This window comes from Pelophylax lessonae (genome assembly GCF_965119305.1).
Source record: "Pelophylax lessonae genome assembly, chromosome: 1".
Lineage (NCBI taxonomy): Eukaryota > Metazoa > Chordata > Amphibia > Anura > Ranidae > Pelophylax > Pelophylax lessonae.
In genome coordinates this window covers 863,146,066-863,167,390 of record NC_138768.1, presented here as the reverse complement: position 1 = coordinate 863,167,390, position 21,325 = coordinate 863,146,066, and the positions used below count along the sequence as shown (strand labels likewise).

The 21,325-nt window shown below is 44.7% G+C and overlaps 1 protein-coding gene across 1 annotated transcript in view; it reads left to right on the top strand.

The window, feature by feature from the left end:
* Window positions 1-21,325, top strand: part of LOC309550172 (von Willebrand factor A domain-containing protein 5A-like) — a gene marked incomplete at its 5' end in the record, with an annotated part of 50,757 nt that overhangs the window by 10,427 nt on the left and 19,005 nt on the right. The window contains 11 exons of the mRNA XM_082250600.1: window positions 1,958-2,127; window positions 4,856-4,970; window positions 5,856-6,025; window positions 7,705-7,793; window positions 12,577-12,721; window positions 14,395-14,474; window positions 14,655-14,769; window positions 15,490-15,648; window positions 17,548-17,648; window positions 20,644-20,846; window positions 20,963-21,058. Of these exons, the coding sequence (XP_082106726.1) occupies window positions 1,958-2,127; window positions 4,856-4,970; window positions 5,856-6,025; window positions 7,705-7,793; window positions 12,577-12,721; window positions 14,395-14,474; window positions 14,655-14,769; window positions 15,490-15,648; window positions 17,548-17,648; window positions 20,644-20,846; window positions 20,963-21,058 (1,443 nt within the window). The remainder of the gene's footprint in view (window positions 1-1,957; window positions 2,128-4,855; window positions 4,971-5,855; window positions 6,026-7,704; window positions 7,794-12,576; window positions 12,722-14,394; window positions 14,475-14,654; window positions 14,770-15,489; window positions 15,649-17,547; window positions 17,649-20,643; window positions 20,847-20,962; window positions 21,059-21,325) is intronic.

Genomic DNA, 21,325 nt, shown 5'->3' with positions numbered 1-21,325 from the left:
TGAGGAGAGCTCTGAGATTGGAGGGAAGGGACACCCCCACCCCCTCTCACACAGCCACAGATTTGAGACTGTACCCTCCCGTCACCTTTTCTCAGTCAGGAAAACTTGTCAGAAGTGACCTCATGCTGATAGAGGAAGGAAGCAGCAGAAAGAAATTACACTTGGTGCTCTGGAGTGAGACCCGTACACACTATAGAGGGATATGCTTTGTTCATATTTCATGTCTGAGGTTTACAACCACTCTAAATCTGAGCTCAGGCAGTTCTAAAAAGATAAGTTGGTTCAGTCTTGTGTTCATTAATGCATTATTAAATGTGTTTAACATCTTGCCACACATGTAACACATAGTGCAGCAGCAAGACAGGTGGCCTTTACCACCAACAGACCCCACACATACTTCCATGGACCATAGACCTTCCTGTGCTGCGAGTGTGCTCACTGCCTGCTCCAGCACATTCGCTGAGCTGTTGAAGACAGCTCTTGGTCTATGCCAATGATCAGTAGACTGTGGGACGGACTCCTGATTATGTGACTGCGGAGTCTTCCCACCCCCCCCTGGCATAAAGACCCTGTTGAAGGGATGCCGGGTGGGAAAGGTTACTTCAAGCAGTTTACCTGAATCTGACTTGGCATCAGCCTCTTGTTACATCTGTACAGCAGAGCTCAGATTAAAAGGGAAGTTGCATAAGGAGCCAATGGCTGTCATGCACTGCTCACGTGCACAAGGGACATGCTGATAGGAGAGAGCAGATTGGCAGAGATGAGGTCATCTTTTCTACTGCTTCTCCTTCACTATCTAGTCACAGGTTGGGGAGGGACAAGTCCTAGAAGGGTTACTGCACTACAACAGAAAAGAGTAAGGCCTCTGCCTTGCCAGACATGCTGCGGTTTTTTATTTATTTTTAGATGTAACAGCATCCTTTCTGTATGTATCCTCTATTTAGGCCACGTTCACACTGGGCGATCCGACTTGCCGGGGCGACCTCACAGGTCGTGGCTCGCACCGTGACCTCGGAGCGGCCGGCACGGACTTCATAACATTGAAGTCAATGCAGGTCGCCCCAAAGAAGCTCCGGACCCTTTTTCTAAGTCGGAGCGACTTGTGTCGCTCCTATTAGAATGGGTCCACAGCTTCTCTATGGCAGGCGACCTGTCAAGCGACAAGGTCGCCTGAAAGGTCGCCCCAGTGTGAACGGGGTGTTAGTGGTTTGTTTGGAGCTTTGGGTTGGGTATATTTGCTTGAAATGAAACAAAGACCAAACACTCCCTGAAGTCTTTCAAAGTCTATTGCAATGTATTTGCTGATATTATTTGCATTTGGATCATTGGTTAGCATGATGGCCTTATGCCAAACCGCAGTGCCAAGGTCATGCAAGGACTTCTATACATGGAGCCAGAATGGCCTTAATTCATGCGTTACACTGGTTGGAATTTTAGAATGTAGTATTCTTCCGTGGCTTGGGCCTGATATGAGGAAACATTGAAGTGTAAGCTCCTCTGGTGCAGAGACTGATATTACTGGGTCACTTTGATCTTTTACAGTGCTGCAAAATGTCAGCTATATTGTATACTTGTGTGTGACTAGATGCATTAAAGCGTAAGCTCTTCCAATGTGAATGGTTCAGTGTCCTCTAAAGAAGGCTGTGGCATACCTGTATGTTGGCTTTTCAGGTGGGTATGTGTCTGAAGAGAGACCATTCAGATCAGTGTGAGCCTCTAAAGAAGCCTTGTGCCTCAGTCATAAAACAATGAAAAGCTATAAGGTGTTGGGTTTCTCGCCACCCACCCTTTTAAATGTGTATATGGTGTAGCCATGTAGTGGTGAAAGTTAGGGGATATTGTAATAGTCCAGTGAAGTCTGGTCAGAAGAGCCAGTGACTCATACTTCAGGATGTAAGTGATTATTTGGAATATACCAATGCCTACTTACTGCATTTCGTTACATTTCTTCCATAAGGTGAGAAGGAGAGCATTACAGCCACTCTACCCAACGTGCCGATAAGTGATCTCCCATACACGCTGAGTCTGAAGGCCCGATTCAGATCTGCCTATGGCATTAACAAGATTGAGAGTCCATGTAACATCACTCCAGTCCAGTACACCAATGAGGAGAGAACTGAGGCCAAGGTGAGGAAACTAATCATTTCTGACTTGACTTGTGGTATTCAAAGGTTTGTGTTTGTTTGGTATTTACATTTTTGGGTTCAGTAGCTTCTCTAAAACTGGTGGTTTGAAAGCTCGAATGGTTTGAATGCTTCAGCCTCATCATCCAACCCTTGAACCTTATCTGACTTGGCCAATCCCTGATGGTTGACTTTCAAAAACAACGGGCCACATCTGCCCTGTTTAAGTGAGGTTTTTTTTTTTTTCCCCCGGCTAGGGTCAGTGGGGTGTACGTTTTTTCTTTTTTTTTTTTTTTTTGGGGGGGGGGGGGGTTTAGGTCAGCAGAGGCTGCCTATGGTCTGTTTCTCCTGCCAATGTTCTAGAAATCAATGACATGCTTGCCACAGCATTCACAGGACAGAAGTTCCTATTTTCAAACCTGTTCAACCTCCAGGGCCTTGCCCTGCTGCTAAAGCCAAGCTGAAGGTATTGGTGGTGTGTGGAACTCTGAGGGCACTAATGTAAAGAGGTAGTCTAATGGACTCTGGGGACCGTGATGTAAGCAGAACTGATGTATGGGTGGACTTCACTTATATTCTCTCCTGATAACATTTGAAGAATAAATGTCCATTGTACTAAAAAAGCTTGAGACCCCTTGTCCAGGGAGAGAAAGGTGTTTGAGAACACCTTTGCAGAACTCTCTCCTCTGGCAATGCTCCCTGAAAGAGGGCCTGTGTGGAGAATTGTTGTCTGGGCTTGGTCTTGGCATGAGCCATGTGCTGAGGGCCCTAGGAACAGTTGGAGCTGGAGTCAGGGGAGGACTGGCAAGGGGGGCAGGGTGGCAATTGCCCCCCGGGCCACTCTGAAAAGTGGTAAAAACTGGTAAAAAGGCCTCACTCAGGGCTGGATTAATGTAATGCCAGACACTGTATACAGCTGCAAGTCCAAAACCAGGTGGGCATGGATGGTAAGCTGATTCGATGGTTCAATGGGCCACTTGACTAGACTTGCCCCCCAGACCTAAGGCTGCCAGCCCTCCCCTGGCTGGAGTAGATAATCTGAAGGGAGCTAGGCCAAAGATGGAATGTTCTTGTTAAAGACTGTTGTACTAGCTGCGGTGTGAGCTGCCGCCTGGACATGGTAAGAATTCTTTGCCCAAAGGCTTATGACTTTGTCTGCTTGGAGGGATAGAGTAAGATTCAGGAGCATGGAAACACTGACTGCTCCAAAAGCATCAGCTTTATTTCAAATTACAATAAACAATTAATAAAAAGAGGCTGGAGCCTGACTATATTAGTGAGCTGTTGGATACTAATCCAGGGCAGGTGACAGCGGGACAGGTAGGAGAATACAATTGGTTTGAGGGGCTCGCTAGGAGTCCTCCCTGTGTAGCGCTACCACTAGTGTACTGGCAAGCAGCAACATTCACTCCTTTGGCTCAATAAACCATCTAGAGTAGGGGGTGTCAAACTTAATTCCATCACAGGCTGCATCAGCATTGTTTATCTTTTTTTTTTTTTTTTTTTTTTTTTAAGGGTTAGTTGTATCTTAAGACTAGATGTGCAGAGCACTCCCACCCCCCCCCCTCCCCGTTAGATACCAACAGCCCCCCTCCCTAACATCACAATGCACACCTTTTACCTTGTGCTGCTGCTGGGAGCAGAGCTGGGAAATGGAAAGTTCAGGGTCTGGAAGAGGTCGAGGACTGCTGGAGTCTACTGAATGCTGAGACCAGGGGAGGTGGGAGTGGGAAGAGTTCTGGCCTCCTTTCTGCTGCCAACTGCTAAGATAAGATGGGGCAGAAACAAGGGGGTTACTGTAGCTGCAGGAGAGGTGCGAGGGCCACGTGACCTACAGGGGCTGGATATGGCACGCGGGCCTTGTGTTTGACACGTGTTCTAGGGGATTGCCTTTTTAAAGCTTATTGCAGAATAACTGGGAGGAGGCTCAGGGAAGCTAAGGAATACTCCAAATCACTGAACAACATTAAGAGGACACTCTTCTTTGTAGCTTCTTACAGTACTTTCAGCAGTAGGGAAAATTGGAACATCTAAGTAATGCGCCAGGCAGCCTTGGTACTAGTGCACCAGGGGTTCATATCAGCCATAGTCACTAGGATACTTTTTACAGGTCTGTACTGTCTCTAGGTACTATGAATGACTCCAGAGCTCGGACATTCTCTTCCAGACTGGATGCCCAGTGAAACCCCTCTTGGCTTTAAAAAGAATTTGCAGCAGGAGAGGCCGCCCAGCTATGCCCAGCTGGCACCTCAATGAGACTAGAATCTTCAGCTGAGGAGCCCTTCTGACTGGGGAACCTTTCCACCTGGGGACAAACGCTACTCCACTATATGCACTAACCCAGCCACCATCTGGGAATCCTCCCTCCCCTAGGGGATTGGCTGGCACTGCCTAATAAGTAGGCTGCTCATGACTCTCCCACTCTCTATATTCTGGCAGCCTCCAAGATGGATTGGAAGCAATCAAACTTGCAGCCTCAAGTAATCAAAAGCTGCTCTGATTACAGGGAAGCCACAAATAAATTTGCCTACCTTAACTAGCAACCTATCTGGGAGGGTGCTACTCCTATGAGGAAGGGCCTCAACCTACTTATCCAGTGCGGTCACTCTGTGCTTGGCTTAGAAACCCAAAAGGTTTTGCTTAATATGGTTTAATTTGTCTTCCAGAGATCCTCTCCTTAAAGTTCTTGGGAATTGTTTTTTATGAACCTTCATTTTCCATTTTCCTCATAGGTGGCGCTAGCAGAGGGTCATAAATTTGACCGAGATATAGAGCTTTTGGCCTACTACAATGAAGTGAACAAGCCCAGTGCAATTCTGGAGTCTGGTCTTCCAGATGCTGAAGAAGGTCAGTTGCTCAGAAGGACTAAATTTTAGTTATGAAATTACTAAGTTTATGCAGGTATATTTCAGCATGCTGATAAATAATGATAAATAACGTATGTCAATGTTTAATTATTATATATATATATATATATATATATATATATATATATATATATATATATATATATATATATATATATATATATATTATTTTTTTTTTTTTTTTCATTGGTACTTTTACACAGTAGATAGTCTTGCATTTCCTTTTCTTTGAAAAGCAGTCCCATGCTAAACAGAGAAGGCTGTCCCCTGCCAGCATGCTGCAAACGTATTTCTCTGTGGAAACAGTGGTCTTTCTACAAAGGTCCAAACTGCCCTTTGCTGATTCAGCACCAAAGCTCTCCAATCAGCAGGGGCATACACTTTTTTGACTGGAGAGCTCTAGCTCTGAATCCTCAGGGGTCATGTTGGCATTCTGCAGAGAGACCACTGCTTCAAATAAAGAGCAAGGGTTTTCTTTGTAGTATGCTGGTACCAGACAGGCTTACTCAGCCTGTGGCTGCTTTCTAAAGAAAATTTTAATCTGGGAGTTTGAAACTTCATTTCTGATTAAAGTCAAAACTTCAACTAAACTTTTTTTTTTGTTTTATAGAGCCAATGGTTTTTTCCCATCTGTGTCCTTACTGGGGAGATTCCATCATTTCCTGTTAGGACAGGAAGTGATGGGAAATCCTTAAATATAGACGCAGACTAGAATAAAGTATTTTTGGGAAGTGCCTGTGATGACTAAGTCCTTCATGGCTATTTCCTCTTGTACTCCTGTAAAGTTGTCAAAGGGATGGGTAGTATCTCCACAATGGAGTCTTTTTTTGGTGTTCCTGATGTTTAATTACTCTCTCCTATTAAGGTTCTTTCATGGCATATCCAGTCGCCATGCTGAATTTCTACCCCAGCTTTCCTGAGACCCAGGAACAGTCAAAGTTTGGAGAGTTCATATTTGTTGTGGATCGGTCTGGCAGTATGGAGTTTCCGATGAATTCGGAGCCGAACGCCCCAATGCGCATTCAGAGCGCCAAGGTCAGTGCACCACACCTTTTTGTGGTTGAAGTCATTGTGGGGGGGATACACAAGGGCAACCAACCACATCCAATCAGAACGGCTCTTCATTTCCCAGCCATTATACTCCCTGTATTATGCAACATGGCCTTCCAATTCATCTTGCATTGCTGATTATCTCATGCTCTAGGTAGGACTGTGGGTAGGATTAACAGTTCCCAATAGTGTTGGTTGAGATGGCACTTTTGCATTAATGTGGACCTACAGTTAAAAATTACAATGTGAGGTCATTAACATTTAACAATGGAACAGACACATCACACCTCAAGAGATAAATGGGGAGAGCCTGCCAGTGACTGTCTGTCCGTCTCCTACATTGAAGCACATGGAAAACACATCAAAAGCATTGCTTATTTAGGAGTCACAGACTTCATGGCAACAGGCTATAGGTCTCACAGTGTAAAGTGGGATTAAATCTTCATATTTCTTGAGAGATCGTGGTGGTGAATATTGCTTTCCCATTTGAAGTAATCAAACCCTATTATCCGTGTCCATTAAGTATCTATCTATCTTTCACTCCTAGTGGCATTAAGTACCGTCACACTAGGTGGTTTGTGGGTGTTTTTTTTTTTTTTTTTTATGGAGACCCAAAAAAACTATGCACATATGCAGTGTACACTACACTCAGAATCTTACATGGTAGTCATGGTGTCTGGCTGAGTTTAAATACAGTGAACATGCAGACATTCTATCCGCTGCCCCCTTTAGCACCACCCCTGCGGGTGCTGGCAGTTAAATCTGGTCATCTGTTCTTTAACACGACTTTGGCAAGTGTCTCGGCACAACTGTCTCCTTGGGTCACCCAGAAACCTGACTCACGACCTTGTGGCAAATGACAGAATATATTGTCATGTAATTATTTCGTTACAATAACCGTATATAACGTTTAGCAGTATGCACAATACACAAAGGTTTCACTGTGGAGTACTGCGGTAAAACTTGAAGACCAGCGTAAACTGTAGCTCTTCTCACCAGATGAGCAGAAAAGATGCAACCAATTTATCAGCTAAATTGCCAATGCTCTTTTAGAATGAGAGCTAAGCATAGGCCGCTGTAAATTAAGGTCGCCAACATACTGAGAACTATGCTCAATGGCTAGGGAATCATATTGAGTCCTTAATCTTCTGCTAGCTACATTGCTTTAGAGGGCATTGGTGGACCTAATGTTGGCTAGTCCTGCACTTGCTGCGATAGTCTTGGGAAAAAGAGGGTCCCTGGGAACACTGAAGTAGGAAGGGGCCAGCAGATAAAGCAGTTAGAGCTTTCATTATTGAAGAGAAACTTGTAGGTTTGCAATAACTTTGTGCACGTTTCCACTACCACACTCCTCTTGGAGTTTTTAAAAGACCTTATGACCTCAAAACAGTATCTCAATAGGTAATGAAGACAGGATGACTGATATACCCTGTAACTGTTGAAAGTTGCCATTTTTATTTTATTTGTTGAAAGTTGCCATTTGTTTTATTGGAGCAGGGAAAGGCTTAAAACCCATTTGTTTTCCCGTTGAATGATTTTTCCCTCACTTGCCATATGGCAATATAGTGGCCCCAGATAGCGGTGATCAAAATAGAACCTATCGCACTCTCCTCATTTTTGGTATATTTTAAACACAAAGCTCTGTTTAACTATCTTCCCTCCAGGAGACGTTGGTTCTTCTATTGAAGAGTTTACCCCTGGGATGTTACTTCAACATCTATGGTTTTGGCTCCACATTCGAGTATTTATTTCCGTAAGTATAACCGTAACATGTTTGTTGGAAGGGAACTTTCAAATTGTCTCCTGGGGGTGACACAGAAGCAATGGAAACCACCTCCAAATTTTAGTAATTGTAAATCTCAACTCAAGCAGGAAACTCGTCACCAAAAATGGTTTTGAAAATTGGATATTGGGTTTCCTCTGGAGAGGAAGCATTTAAGAGATTCAGCTTGGGGTTCTTGTTGGCGGTCCTCCACCACACCCTCCTATGCCTCATCCTCTGCGATGATGGGGTGGTCATCAATCCATGCCCTCCAATCCCTTCCTAGTTGGTCAAAAGTCTGGACCTACTACTTTTCACTGCCTGAGGAAAGCCTTGACTTGGAAGTGGGTTGGTTGACCGGCCTGGGATCATGTGGTTTGCTTCTGGCAACAAGAATGCCCCTCCTGGGAATGGGCCAGGCTGAATTCATTTCAGGTCTGGGTGAGGGTAATACTGCAGTACATCTGAGTTATTGTAATGTCTTCCAATTATTTTCTATGTAACATACAAATTTCACTTAGAAAGAGGTTGGAATTTATAAAATATAAGACCATTTGCATGGTAATTCTTGCAGTGAAAATGCATGTAAATTTGTTCTGTGCAAATGTGAAAAACTTAGGCAAGCCATAGAAGATGTAACTTTCTTTCCTGCAACCATAGGTTTTGGGATGGGCGGGGGGGGGGGGAATCCTGCAGCATGAATGTATTCTGCTGGCGGGGAGCTTTTCCTGCTGGCAGAACATTGCATGTGATCGCATGCAAAAAAATATGACCGGCTGGTTGTACTAAAGTCATTCAATGGATCTGGTGAACTGGCCAAGATGCTATATAGGGCTGCTAAGGCAGTACAACAGGTCCTTTTTTTTGTACTGATTCTGGGCCCCATCAGCTCAACAGGTGGGCCCAGGTGGTGACAGCATTGCAAGGACTTTCTTAATTTTCAGGCAGATGTAGATAATCCTGCACCACATTCTCAGCAGTTACCAGATGGGTGCCACTGCCTTCCCTGGCGGCAGAGTGATCTGATCTGATGTAATGTACCTGCTCTCAGATGCTGTGACCTGCATGAGGTGGCTGACAGGGAGCGGTTACACATTCTAATATGTTAAGTACTGCAGAATCCTCAGGGTTTACTATGATCTTTAGCCTTAGGAAAAGAACAGCACAGCAGGTGCTCCATGGCTTTTGGTGTCACATGACTGTTGGGTACTGACTTTTACAAAGTCGGTACCCAACAGCCATGTGACACGGTGACAACCATAGAGCACCCTCTGTGCTGTTATCCTAATGCTAAAGACTGTAAGGCACCGTAAGATCCTACTTAACTCTTGCATTTGGGGGGCAGAAAAAATGTGCAGCTGAGCTACACACAAAAATACAAACACTCTTGAAAAACACATGAAGTTGTGTTAAAATGGTTCTAAATGCAGAAGCATTTTATCCTAATGCATGTTCTGCATTAAGATTAAAAGCCTGTGTTCAGCAGCTGCCTCAGCCCCCCTAATTCTTACCTGAGCCCTATCTCGATCCAGCGATATTGCACGAGAGTCTCAGCTGTCCTAGACTCTCCTTCCTGATTGGCTGCTGTCATTTAAAGTCAGTGAGGAGCCAATGGGTAGAGGGGACAGGGCTGAACTGCGGCTCTGTGTCTGAATACACACGGAGTCCTGGCTCGGCTGCCCTCAGAGCAAGCTGCTTGCTCAGCAGGAGAGAGGGGCCAGGAGAGCTGAAAAATGACCCGAGAAGGAGGATCTGGGCTGCTCTGCAAAACCACTACACAGTGCAGGTAAGTAGAACATGTTGTGTTTAAACAAAAAAACCCAAGACTTTAGTATCACTTTACGATCAAAGGCGTGTATGGTATGCAAATAGTTAACTGAACCTATTGATAAAGGAATAATGCAACAGTCTGGTGCCCTTTTTAAGACCTGTCCACCTTTCCTGCAGGACTGTAGATGTAAACAATAGCTCTAGGACAGATATTTTCCTCAAGTGAGCAAAATGGAGTAACAAATGCAAAGCTAGCACACTTGTAGACTCTCAATCGGAAGAGACTAAGTTTAAGCTTCAGAAAGTTTGTCAAAACGTCCACCCACTAAAACTATGCATTTGTATTCTGCCGGCTGAGTTGGGGCCCTTAGTTGGCACGCAGTGAAGGGTGTAGTCCCTCATAAGATGTTACAGAAACCGATTCATCCCCCTTTGCTTTACTACAAAAAATAAATACATTTGCGAGTTTGCTTTAATTTCTCTTAGAACAGGTAGGAAAGATCACTTCAAGAATGATACATAAGCAGGAGTCCCTCAGGCATTTCAATTGCTGGTAAAGGCAAGTTCTGCCTAGCGGGGGATAGCAGGGTTAATGCGGTCAACTTGCAGACAGTATTAGTATAAGTGGCTAGGAGTGGTAGACTGCAATGGGTGAGCTCTCGCACATGTGTAGGTTGTATAGGCATTGCAGACTGTAGCAATAGATGGGCTACGGAATCTGTGAATTGCAGAGGCCTGTACTGTACAGAGTCCTGTCACTTGACCAGCAAACACTTGCAACAAGGGTAGGGTTAGATGGGTTAGAAACCCTGTCATCCGATCCCTATGCAAAGAAACAATGATGACTGTCTGGCTGGTGGGGGGGCCCCGTCTGCTCTAGGCCTCCCCATCTGACAGCAAGTGAGTCTTTACTAGTCTGCCGCCTCCAGGTCACCCAGCTTTCTGATGGCACTTGTGGCTTCCTGGACCTTATCTGTCCAATCTGGTCCGGGCCCACATGGTTTCACACAGCTTTCCTCCACACGTCCTGCCTGCAGTCAAGTCTCTGTCTCTCCTCTTGTATTTATGGGCTTTTTCTTTTTATGCTCCTGCCCCTGGCAAGTACTCCTCCTGGATTGTGTAGTTTGATCTCAGCTAAACTGTAGGGAAAGTTCTGCTTTCATACAAAGTTTCTGCGACCAGGTACTCCAGTATTGGAACTTTTGTTGAACAGTTGTTAAACTGCCATCTTGTGGTCAAAATAAAGATCTGCATTGCAGTAACAATGCAGTGTTACACTGAAAATCACTGTAGCAGGCACCGCTGCTCCAGTGATCTCCACTCTGGGTCCCATGATTGGCTGCCATGCTGCATTCCTAACTCAGAATGTCATCAAGCATGGAAACAATTAAAAAAAATTGCACTTTTTAATTGAATGCAAAACATTCTGATTTGACAAGGTGGATATTGTGAAGTCGCCATCCTGCTTCTTCACCTTATCCAATCGTAGAACTCTTCAAAAGCTTTCGTTCTCTAAAGAGCACCCATGATGACTGAGCAACTTCTGTGTTCACAATGCAGCAGGACTGCCTCTCAGCATGCAACTAGGAAGCTAGCATCAATCGTAGCAGTTGTGCTCACTAGAGTGATTTACAGCTTTCAGTGGGAATGACCAGGTTTGTTATAAATGTAGTAGTTATATTGCTAAGTTGGGCTAACGTAACTATGTAAATATCTATACCTGGAATTCTTAAACGGGGGCTTTTGGCAATACTGTGAGAATAAATTTCTGATGTGCAGTGTCCTAGGATGAGGGTGCATTATTTTTATTGCAACCCTTCCCTTTGGAAACTTGCCCATGTAATGTATAATATTTCAGATACTGTCACCCAAATGGTATTCTTGAACCTGTTATCTCATGAAAAGTAGCAAACGCCTGGGGATATGCTAACACTTGAGTGCTTAGAAAGTAGAGGGAGTGATTGCTCCACAGGCTTCTTTCTAAAGAAGTACTCTGTAAAGTATGTAGACCTACCTCCAGAAACGTCAAGTTCAGATGTTTCCAGTGAAGGTTACTGTCCTGTCGGGGGCCCAATTACTGATTTGCATTGTAAAATACCTTACTTGAAACATTAGTTGTTGGAACACCACCAAACCTGCCCAAAATGGCACATGACCTCCTTGGTTTTGGTTTTGTTTTCCCATGGCGTTACCACATTGTGGAGTGCTACAGTGCATATGCTTTGCCTTGGTGTGTTACAGTGCCTTTTCAAATTGACTCGTACTGCAATGCATGTTACATGTGTTGCCAAAATGCATACAAAGACCTTTTGTGACAGCAATTTGGGGAAGGTATTTTTGTTTCAGCATGACTCTGCCTGTGTAAAAGGCCAGCTCCATAAATACATGGTTTGGCCAGTTTGGTGTGGAGAAACTCAAGCGTCATGCACAAGCCCTGACTTCAACCCTACAAATGCCACAAGACTTGGATAACGTAAATGGCTGTAGAATCCTCTATACGAAGACTTAAACCATATGTACAAAAGGAGTAGTTACTTGCAATGATTCAGTGACCTAAAGTAAACATGCATCAAGTACTGAAAGTCAGAAATCCTTACCTGCTTATTTGTTCTGTTAAGGCCCTAAAGTCACTTGATCAGTAAGACCAAACTTTATAAACAGCCAATTTACTGTCCTTAAGGGGGGTGGACTGTGGGCAGTAGAGTTAGAAAATGTCCCTGTCCTCCAGTGAGGGCAGTGACCCATCCTTGGTATCAGGTGGGAGGAATAATACCTCAAGGGCTGAAATTTAGAGACCCCTGCCCTAATTGTAATCTCTTCCACCTTTTGTATCCTCCCTTATACCATCGATTGTAAGCTCTTCCACCATCACCCCCCCCCCAAAAAAAAAAATTATACCCTTATACGCTGTTCTTTTCCAGTCTACATAAGTTATTTTTTCCCTCTGCCATTTTGTAAAAGGTAAAATCTATAGACTTGAATATAAAATGCAGATGTTTGACAGGGAAAGCATGGAGTACACACAGGAGACTCTGGAGGCAGCTATTGAGAAGGTAAACCAGATGTCGGCAGACTTGGGAGGAACGGAGATCCTGGAGCCCCTACAGAAAATCTACAAAACAGCTGGAAGACCCCAACACCCAAGACAAGTAAGATAATTTAGAAATTGGGTATCTCTGAAAGACCAAGGCTTAGCACATGTACCTCCATCACAAATAAAGCTCTTAGGGTTTTTTTCTCATTTGATATTAGTGGACAGATAAATGCAGAGCATTTATGGATGCTCCTGACCAACCAGGGCCTCTGGTTTATAGACCAGAAACATGCTAAATATAGAGCCATTTATACAACTGTACACAGAAGGCCTCTGGTTTATAGATCATGTACAGTCTAAATATAGAACCATTGTACAACAATGAATTTTTGTTGCCAGTAATTAAGTTATGCCTATTAAAGTTCCTATTAGGATTGTGTTCAGCACCAGTGTGAAGTGGACTGTTTTGACTAGGGATCGACTGATTATCGGCGGGGCTGATATGCACTTTCCCCGATATATCGAAATTGGCCCCTGAGGTTACCGATATTTCGGGAAAGTTCTTGTACCGAGTGATGCCTGCAGCTAGATGCATCACCCCAGTACCGGCATCCATAGCCGACGGTCGGCTGTCTTGTAATGACAACTGATGCGGCTGAAAAGCCGCTCGACTGCTATTACAAGGAGCGGGAGGGGACGTGCCTCAGTGGCTCTCCTGGTCTCCCGTCCCACTAGACCAGTTTCCCCAGGCACTCGTAGTGTAGTCTTTTCTAAACCTACCATAGATTACATGGAGCTGAGGGAGCATGGGAGGAGCTGGAGTGCAGAAGGCTGGAGGGGCAGAACTCAGTTCAGCTGGTGAGGCGGAGCTGGATTGCAGATGGCTAGACTGAGGCGGAGTTCCCTTCAGAGCAGAGTGCCTGGTTTTGGGACAACACCAGGCAACCAGCCCTCAGGGCCGCTGTCCTCGGCAGCACACTGCCGAAGACCCATTCAAAGCCGCATTCGGCTCTGATCAGGTCTCGCTGTAAAAAAACGTAAGTGATGTCAATGACATCACTTCCGGGGACTCGGCGCCAAATTAAAAAAAATGACAGCATTTAAAACAGCTTGGCTGTTTTGAATGCTTTAAGTGCAGAGGAGGGGTTGGGGTCTTTTTAGACCCCCAGATCCCTCCACAACAGTACCCGTCAATTGTAAAAATAAATTTTAAATGTACGAAAATATCGGCCAATACCGATATTCAATGGCCAAAATAGCAGTATCGGCAACAAAAATCCGATATTGGTCGATCACTAGTTTTGACCCCATTTGAGACTATCCCTGGATTGGGCTGATCACCCAGGACACTCCTACCCTTGATTCCTGGCCTGAATGAATTTACAAATAGTCTGTTAGATGACCACATGGTTACACCATGCCATTGTGTGTATTGTTAAACACCCATTAGTCTATCCCAGGGGTCTTCAAACTATGGCCCTCCAGTTGTTCAGGAACTACAATTCCCATCATGCCTAGCCTTGTCTGTGAATGTCAGTTTTACAATGCCTCATGGGACGTGTAGTTCTGCAGCAGCTGGAGGGTCGTAATTTGAGGATCCCTGGTCTATGCTCTGACTGGTCAGTAGGTCTCTGGGGAGAGACCTGTGTTCTAAAGGACCCCTTTAGCAGTTCACCCTTCAGGTTGGTATTTGCGAAAGCTTTTTTCTTTTTTCTGGAGGCTTATGGTTTCTGATGCAGAGATGACTTCAGTAGCATTTGTCCTAAATGTTGGGTGATCTTTTTCCAGGTCTTCATATTCACAGATGGAGAAGTGGGGAATACACAGCAAGTGATAGCAGAGGTCCAGAGAAATGCACACAATCACCGGTAATTTTCTGTCCTCTTGTCTATGTAGAGAAATTGTCGTCATACCCAAGGTCTACCTGCAGACCTCACAAGTTTGAAGTAGTGAGATGTTGGCTTCAGTTTAAAATAACACACTATAGATATTATCCTTGTGTTAAATAAAATCATTCCCTGAACACTGTTTGATTTACAAATTTATAGGTGTTTCACCTTTGGGATTGGTGAAGGCGCTTCTACCGCTCTCATTAAAGGCATGGCCCGGGCAGCAAGCGGCGACTATGACTTCATCACTGGTAAAGATCGTCTGCAGCCGAAAGTGAGTTTTTAAAGTGGATTGATATTCAAATATTCATGTGTGCAGATTGAGCACAACAAACAAAAGATCTAAGGGTCCAAGTTCTTTGTATGGATATTCATTGCAAAACCTAAACATGCAACGCCTTGAATGGGGTAAAAGATCTCACTTTAGAGCTATGAAACTGCTATATAGCTGCCATTCTCATCCAGGGAATCTTGGAACCTTAGGGTTCCTCTAGCATTTCCTAGGAGTTTCTTGGATCAAGAAGCAATTTCTTGTTGCTACTAAAACCAATGGACTTTTTTTTAGCAATCTCTAAGGGGGGGGGGATTGATTGCCATTGATCACAAATGTAACTAGTATGATGGTCAAAGAGAATAATTCCAATGTGCAGTGAACTGTAGATGCAGTCATCATAGCAGGAGTTGCCTGAGGAACTTTATGCCAATTGTTTCTCTGGAATAAAAAGCTTAGACTGCGATACAGAGATGGTTGTAAACTTATGAATTCCTATATTGGTTCAACTCCTATTGGGGGTATAATTTTTTGTTTTTAAATGATACCAAAATTATGATTCTGGTACAAAATTTACATTCTTGGTTACTCTGCATGGTGATCACCATTGGCTTATTTTAGAATTCAAACCAAATTAACAAATGTTACCTCTAACAAATTCCATAGATTTCAGTGTAGGAATGCCTTGTCTGCTTACCTCTGCTGCCTCCTTTCCCCCTCCAGGTTCTGAAAGCTCTGAAATGTGCCTTACAACCCACCATAAAGGAAATTTCCCTAAACTGGACCCTTCCTCCTGATGTGGAGCAGAATTTGGTGTCTCAGGCCCCCACTGTCCTCTTCCCGGGTCAAAGGTCTATAGTCTACGTCCAGTTCAAAGGAAAGGTAACTATGTATTTTTGTACTTCTTTACATCCAGTATGTATGCATGTCTAAACCCAGTCCAAAAAAACCAAAAGGGCTGCAATTTTTTAAAAGGTTTCCAACCTAAAAAAAAATAAATAAATAAAAAAATAAATACTGTAAATAATCCGTGATCATGCCATGAAGGTTCTTGGTAAGGCACTTCCTATTAGGGGGTGACGGTGGTCTCTCAATTTGTGCTTTTGCATGTTCCTGTCACATGGTCTTCTGTTGGACTACAAATGACGATGCTGACACCAATACCAGGCGCATGGTCCACCGCTATCACCTATCGGGAAGCCAATTCTGAGCAATGAAAGGGTAGGGATGAGCTAACGTTTTGGGTCAGACTGAACTTTGGCTGTTCTGGTGTTCAGACGAATATGCCCATGCCTTTGTCTGACAGGTCCCCTGTTTTTTGGGAGCTAAAAATATGTATGTGTACATACAAATATGTATGTGTACATACAGGTAGGTGCTAGGTAAATGTATAGTGGGCCTTGTCTGCCTTACAGCAGGGCCATGATTTCTGTAGTAAGGGGCCATGAGTTGTAGAGGTGTTAAGCTGAAGGGGGAGTCTCCCCACTGGCTCCTGTGAGAGACTTCTCATAGGGCAGTGGAGGAAGCCCAATCAGGGGACACATCCAGGCTTGTAGCTACTCCAGAAGGCAGATTATGCTGCAAGGAATTCTGGGAGGGGGTATAAGTTTGGGGGAGCATGTGACGCAGGTGTCTTTGGTGGGAGCAGAGTCCCAGGAGGGAGAGGACGGCTGTCTCCCCTCCTGTCTGAGGGAGCGGATGTCTCGGGGTGTCGCCTGAGAATCCAGAGTGCTGAGGGGATCCGGTTTGCCGAAAACCAGTGGACAGCGAGGGGTTCAGTCCCAGGAAAGCCTACACAGGTCGTGAGTACTGAGGATTGCCCCTGGGGGTCTGCCTGAAGTGTTAGAGGAGACCACTCCGGAGAAGGTTCTGGGATCCAGTGCCAGCTAGCGGTAAAGGGGGTGTCTAGGTTGAGGACCCTGAAGTTAGAGGGGGTACATAGTCAGTGGACCCTGAAGAGTAACAAGTGTAAAGGGGGTGCCTACGGTGGGGCCCTGAATTGTACAGAGTGTTGGTTGAGAACGTTATTCATGCAGGAACCTTTAGCAGTTTACTACAAGCCAGTGCAAGGCTGGGGAGTAAAGTCAGGGACTCTGCAAGTCAAACAGTGTCAAACTCTCTATTCTGCTGTCCTGGATCTTCTGGACTTAAAGTCGGGGATCCAGCACTTCTTTTAAGTTAGTGTGTTACTAAGCATCAGTGAGCGCTGGCTGGCATCAGGACAGCGTTGACAGACATTTTCTGAGAAAGTCAATAGTGTATACAGTTGAAGCCTACAAGGAGTATCCCACTCATTCCCTTCTCCCATCCCCTTTTCTACAATAAAACTACAAAACAAAGATGCCGGAGTGGTCTGTCTCCCCAGGGCCTCAGCCCACATGGGCTGGAGATGTAACCGGTACCGATGGCAGACCCACATCAGGTAACAGGCCTGGAAAACATGCTACATATGTATGTATATGGTATTTCTACTGCTTCGATTTATTTTTATATAGATAGATAGATAGATCCGCTTTCTGCTGTCACTGGTTCCTAAGTAGGCAGTAGGTGCTTGCACCTGCCACGTCCTTAGGAACCACTGATGTCAATGGGAATCCCCACCACTTAAGCTATTGAGGAATGTGTTTTTTGTACCTGGAGTTCAGCTTTAGTCAGATAATCTAGTGACACAGAATGGCATATCCCAATCTTTATTTTCATTTATAAGACTTTATAGTGTGTGCTTTTTATTTATGGTGTTTTTTTTTTTTTTTTTTTTTTTTTTTTTATTTTCTCTTTCAGTTGGAGGAGAAGGAAGCCCGGGTCTCTCTACAATACAACTACAAAGATGAAATTTTCACCAATGAACTGCAGTTCCCTCTAAAAATGAGTAACGAAGAGAGGTAATGTGCATATGAAACCATGCCTTCCACTTAGTTTTCTAAAGTAATTTCTATTTTGAGCCTGAAGGTTGCATATGACTTAAAGAAGGCTTGCGTGTGGGAGAAGTTGTGCTGGGCTTTGTAGTCCCATGAATTAGTAATCTGGGTTACATACTGACTGGATTTGGGTCCCTGCCAGGGCCGTCTTTGATATGGATTGGACCCAGGACAAACCGTCCCCTCTTTCATGCGATTTCGCTATCCACCTGCTGAGATATACATTAAATAGCAGCTAGACTCAGTTTACTGACTCAGATCAGGCAACGATTGTGATTGGTTGCCAGAGGTTATAGTATTGTTACTTCTGAATGACTGGTTGCTAGGGGTTACAGCAGACATGGCTCACTGATTAGTTGCTAGAGGTTACAGCACATGACTTCTGCTTGATTGGTTGTTAGAGATTACTGTAAATCAATACTGCTCACTAATTGGTCGCTAGAGGCTACTGCGCATCCTTACCGCTCACCGATTGGTCTCTAGAGGTTACAGTACATCCTTCTCTGCCTGCACACCATGGACTGGGGAGGTGAGGGAACCCATTAATAGACGAAAAACATCTAAGGATCCTGGGATCAGTGGCAGTGCTGGGGGGCTGATGGGATCAGTGGTGAGGGGATGCGATTAGTTAGGAGGCAGTACACCATGGTAATTTCTGAATCGGGTAGAGCAAAGCTGGAAACCTTTGGCAAGTATATAGTGGGGGATTCTACACTGACCCCCATATAACAAGGGATTTATTAGAAATATAGGAATGGAAAGATTTCTGCACTGACACCAATGTAATGGTGAGATTTGTACTGACCACCAATGTAAGGTGACACTTCTACACTGACCACCAGTGTGAGGGGGGGGGGGGGGGTTTATAGTGGCCACGTGTGTGTGTGGGGGGGAGGGGGGAGGAGATTTAACCTTCCTTTCATGTTTTGGGAACTCGGCCACAGATGTGCTGCCCTGTAGCAGATACACAGCAGTGCCACTGACACCCTCTCACATCTGCTCGTGCGTGTGTACGTGCACCACAATTTATGGTGCTGTGGCATTGTGTTTTTTTTTAAACCGGGTTAGGGACTGTTTTTTTTCTGCATTTCTAGCGCATAGAGCAGCCTGTTGAAGTTAATGAGATGCCCTACACGCTGACCTAATTCTTTATCTACCCTGTCAGTACCCCTTGGCATCCTAAAATCCCTGCTAACCTCTGCACCCCACCGTCCTCTAACGCTACCTGCCTCCTCTGCTAATCTTTGCACCTACCTTCCTTCTATACACCCCCCCCTCCTTGTACTCCTCACCTGTGCACCCCAAACTGTAATTCCTTCTGTGCTTACCCCTGCACACCCCACTTCTAGCACAAAGAGGGGGATTTTAGCAACACCAGTCTCTAGGATCCCTTTAGGGGCTCTGTGCTCAAGGCCCTGTCCGCATGCTACCTTCCTCCGTGATACCAGACAGGATCTGTGGACATCCTCAGTCAGCTTGCAAGAGAACCATGGGTTTCAGCTTGTTTCAGGCCCTCGGGTCACCCATCTGAGGCCACATGGCAGCCCGTGCTGGGGAGATGCCACAGCCTTCTCCCCTCCTGGACCTCTGTAGAGGAAGACTGACAGAGAGCCCATGTGCTTTTCAGATATAGTTAATCAAGAATGCCTTGGGACTGGGGTTGCCACTTTTTCTTAAAGCCAAACCCTAACACTTTAGTGGCATACAGTGCATTTAGTCTGTTTACATTGTAGGATTGTAACAGACCTGGGACACCTTTGGGCTCTCCAAAGAGAATAGTAATACGGTGCACATAGTGCCCTCCTCCTGCCAAGCCCTGCTCTGAGCCACATTCCTGTCTGAATAATGTGTCCAGGTTTCAGGTGGACTGAAAACTGGACACATGATTCAAAACCTGGACTGTCTAGGTTAATCCTGGACAGGTGGCAACCCTACTTGGGGCTGCTCTCCTAATTGGCCAGGGCTGTATAGACAGTGACACCCATGCTCTCATCTGCCAGGTTGGAATTTGTGATTTAGATATATTCATCGATTTATGGTGTATTGTAACAGTTTGATATACTTTTTTTATAGACGCATGATATTTGTATTCCCATTGAATACAGCAATATCTATGGATGGTTTACTTCCCTGCTCTGGAGTGGTTTAGCACAGAGCAGCCCCGATCCTCTTCTCGGGTCCCCCTCCGGTGCTTCATGCCCCCACAGCAAGCGGCTTGCTTTGGGGTACTGCTGAGCTGTTTGTGTATCCATTAAGACACGGAGCCATGGCCTGACCTTGTCCCCTCTCTCCTCATTGGCTCGCTTGAGTTTGACCATTGGCTCCCGCTTCTGTCAGGGGATGAGGGAGGGTCTCAGACAGCCAAACCTCTTGTGAAACATTGCTGGATCTAGATGGGGCTCAGGTAAATATTAGGGGGTCTGCTGCACACAAGGTTTTTTTTATCTTGATGCATTAAGATAAAAAAAAAACTCCCCACTTAAATATTTTAAACAAAAAGTTGATTTTAGGGATAGCACATGCATGCAAATGTTTAACGATTTTTGTTAGTATATGCAACATATATATTTTATGCAGTCTGCTGCACCACTTTATTCAAACCCAAACTCTGTAATTTCTAGCAATGTACTTGGCCTGAAATTTTAACTAAACATCTGGTAAGCTGTATTTTATTTTTGTTCTTGGGTTTAGATCTCCTTTAACCTCTTGCCATCCATGTAATACATGTTGGATGGGTTTCAGGGCCCACCTAATCCCCCAGCACAGTGACTGAGCCGCCATGGGCAGCTTTCAGCCTCTAGTAATGACTGTGACCTAGCGGGACCATCAATTGCATGACAGCCAATCAGTGGTCATGTGCAGTCTTTCCCACACCACCAGGGAAAATAACCAGTTCAAAAAATGGCTGGGTGGTAAGGGGTGAATTCTTAGCTCTCCTTTGTATCCCCTCTGTTCTCAGGCTGACCATCCACAGACTGGCCGCCAAAAATCTGATTTCTTTCCTGGAATCTGAAGAAGAGTCTGAAGAAGTGAAGAAGAAGATCTTGGAGACCAGTCTGCAGTCTGGTGTTGTCTCCTCTCTCACAGCCTATGTAGCCGTCAACAAGGACACCAAGACACGTGTAGAAGGTCCTCCTGTGCAGAGATTCATGCCTCCAGTTGGTATGTTTTAAACCAATTTTATGAGTGTACATTGTTTTTCCTATTTAATTTATAGCTCTGCCATGTGCCATGGTGTTTAGCACTCACAGCATAATGAATGTACTTTGTGTTTGCAGCCATGGCCTGTTTTATGCCTGTACCAGTGCGTTGCTATGCTGCCCCAATGCCAATGGCTGACATGGTAGCAATGGTTCCCACTGCTGAGTCTGCTGGTAAGTTAAACATCTAGAAAATGCACGTTGTGGGTTACTTCATGTTTTAATACGGTTGATGTTTCCTGAACGTATTATTGTTATGGTGTGAGTTTTCTCAAAGCTTTTCTTGATTTAAAAAAAAAAAAAAAAAAAAAAATCTAGAAAATACACATCAAATTGTGACTTTCATGAACATATACCTCCAAATATGTTTAGAACTACTCTACAGACATCACTGACCCAGTCACCTCCGTCTCTACACCAGAAGTGCTTGCACTCTGTGCC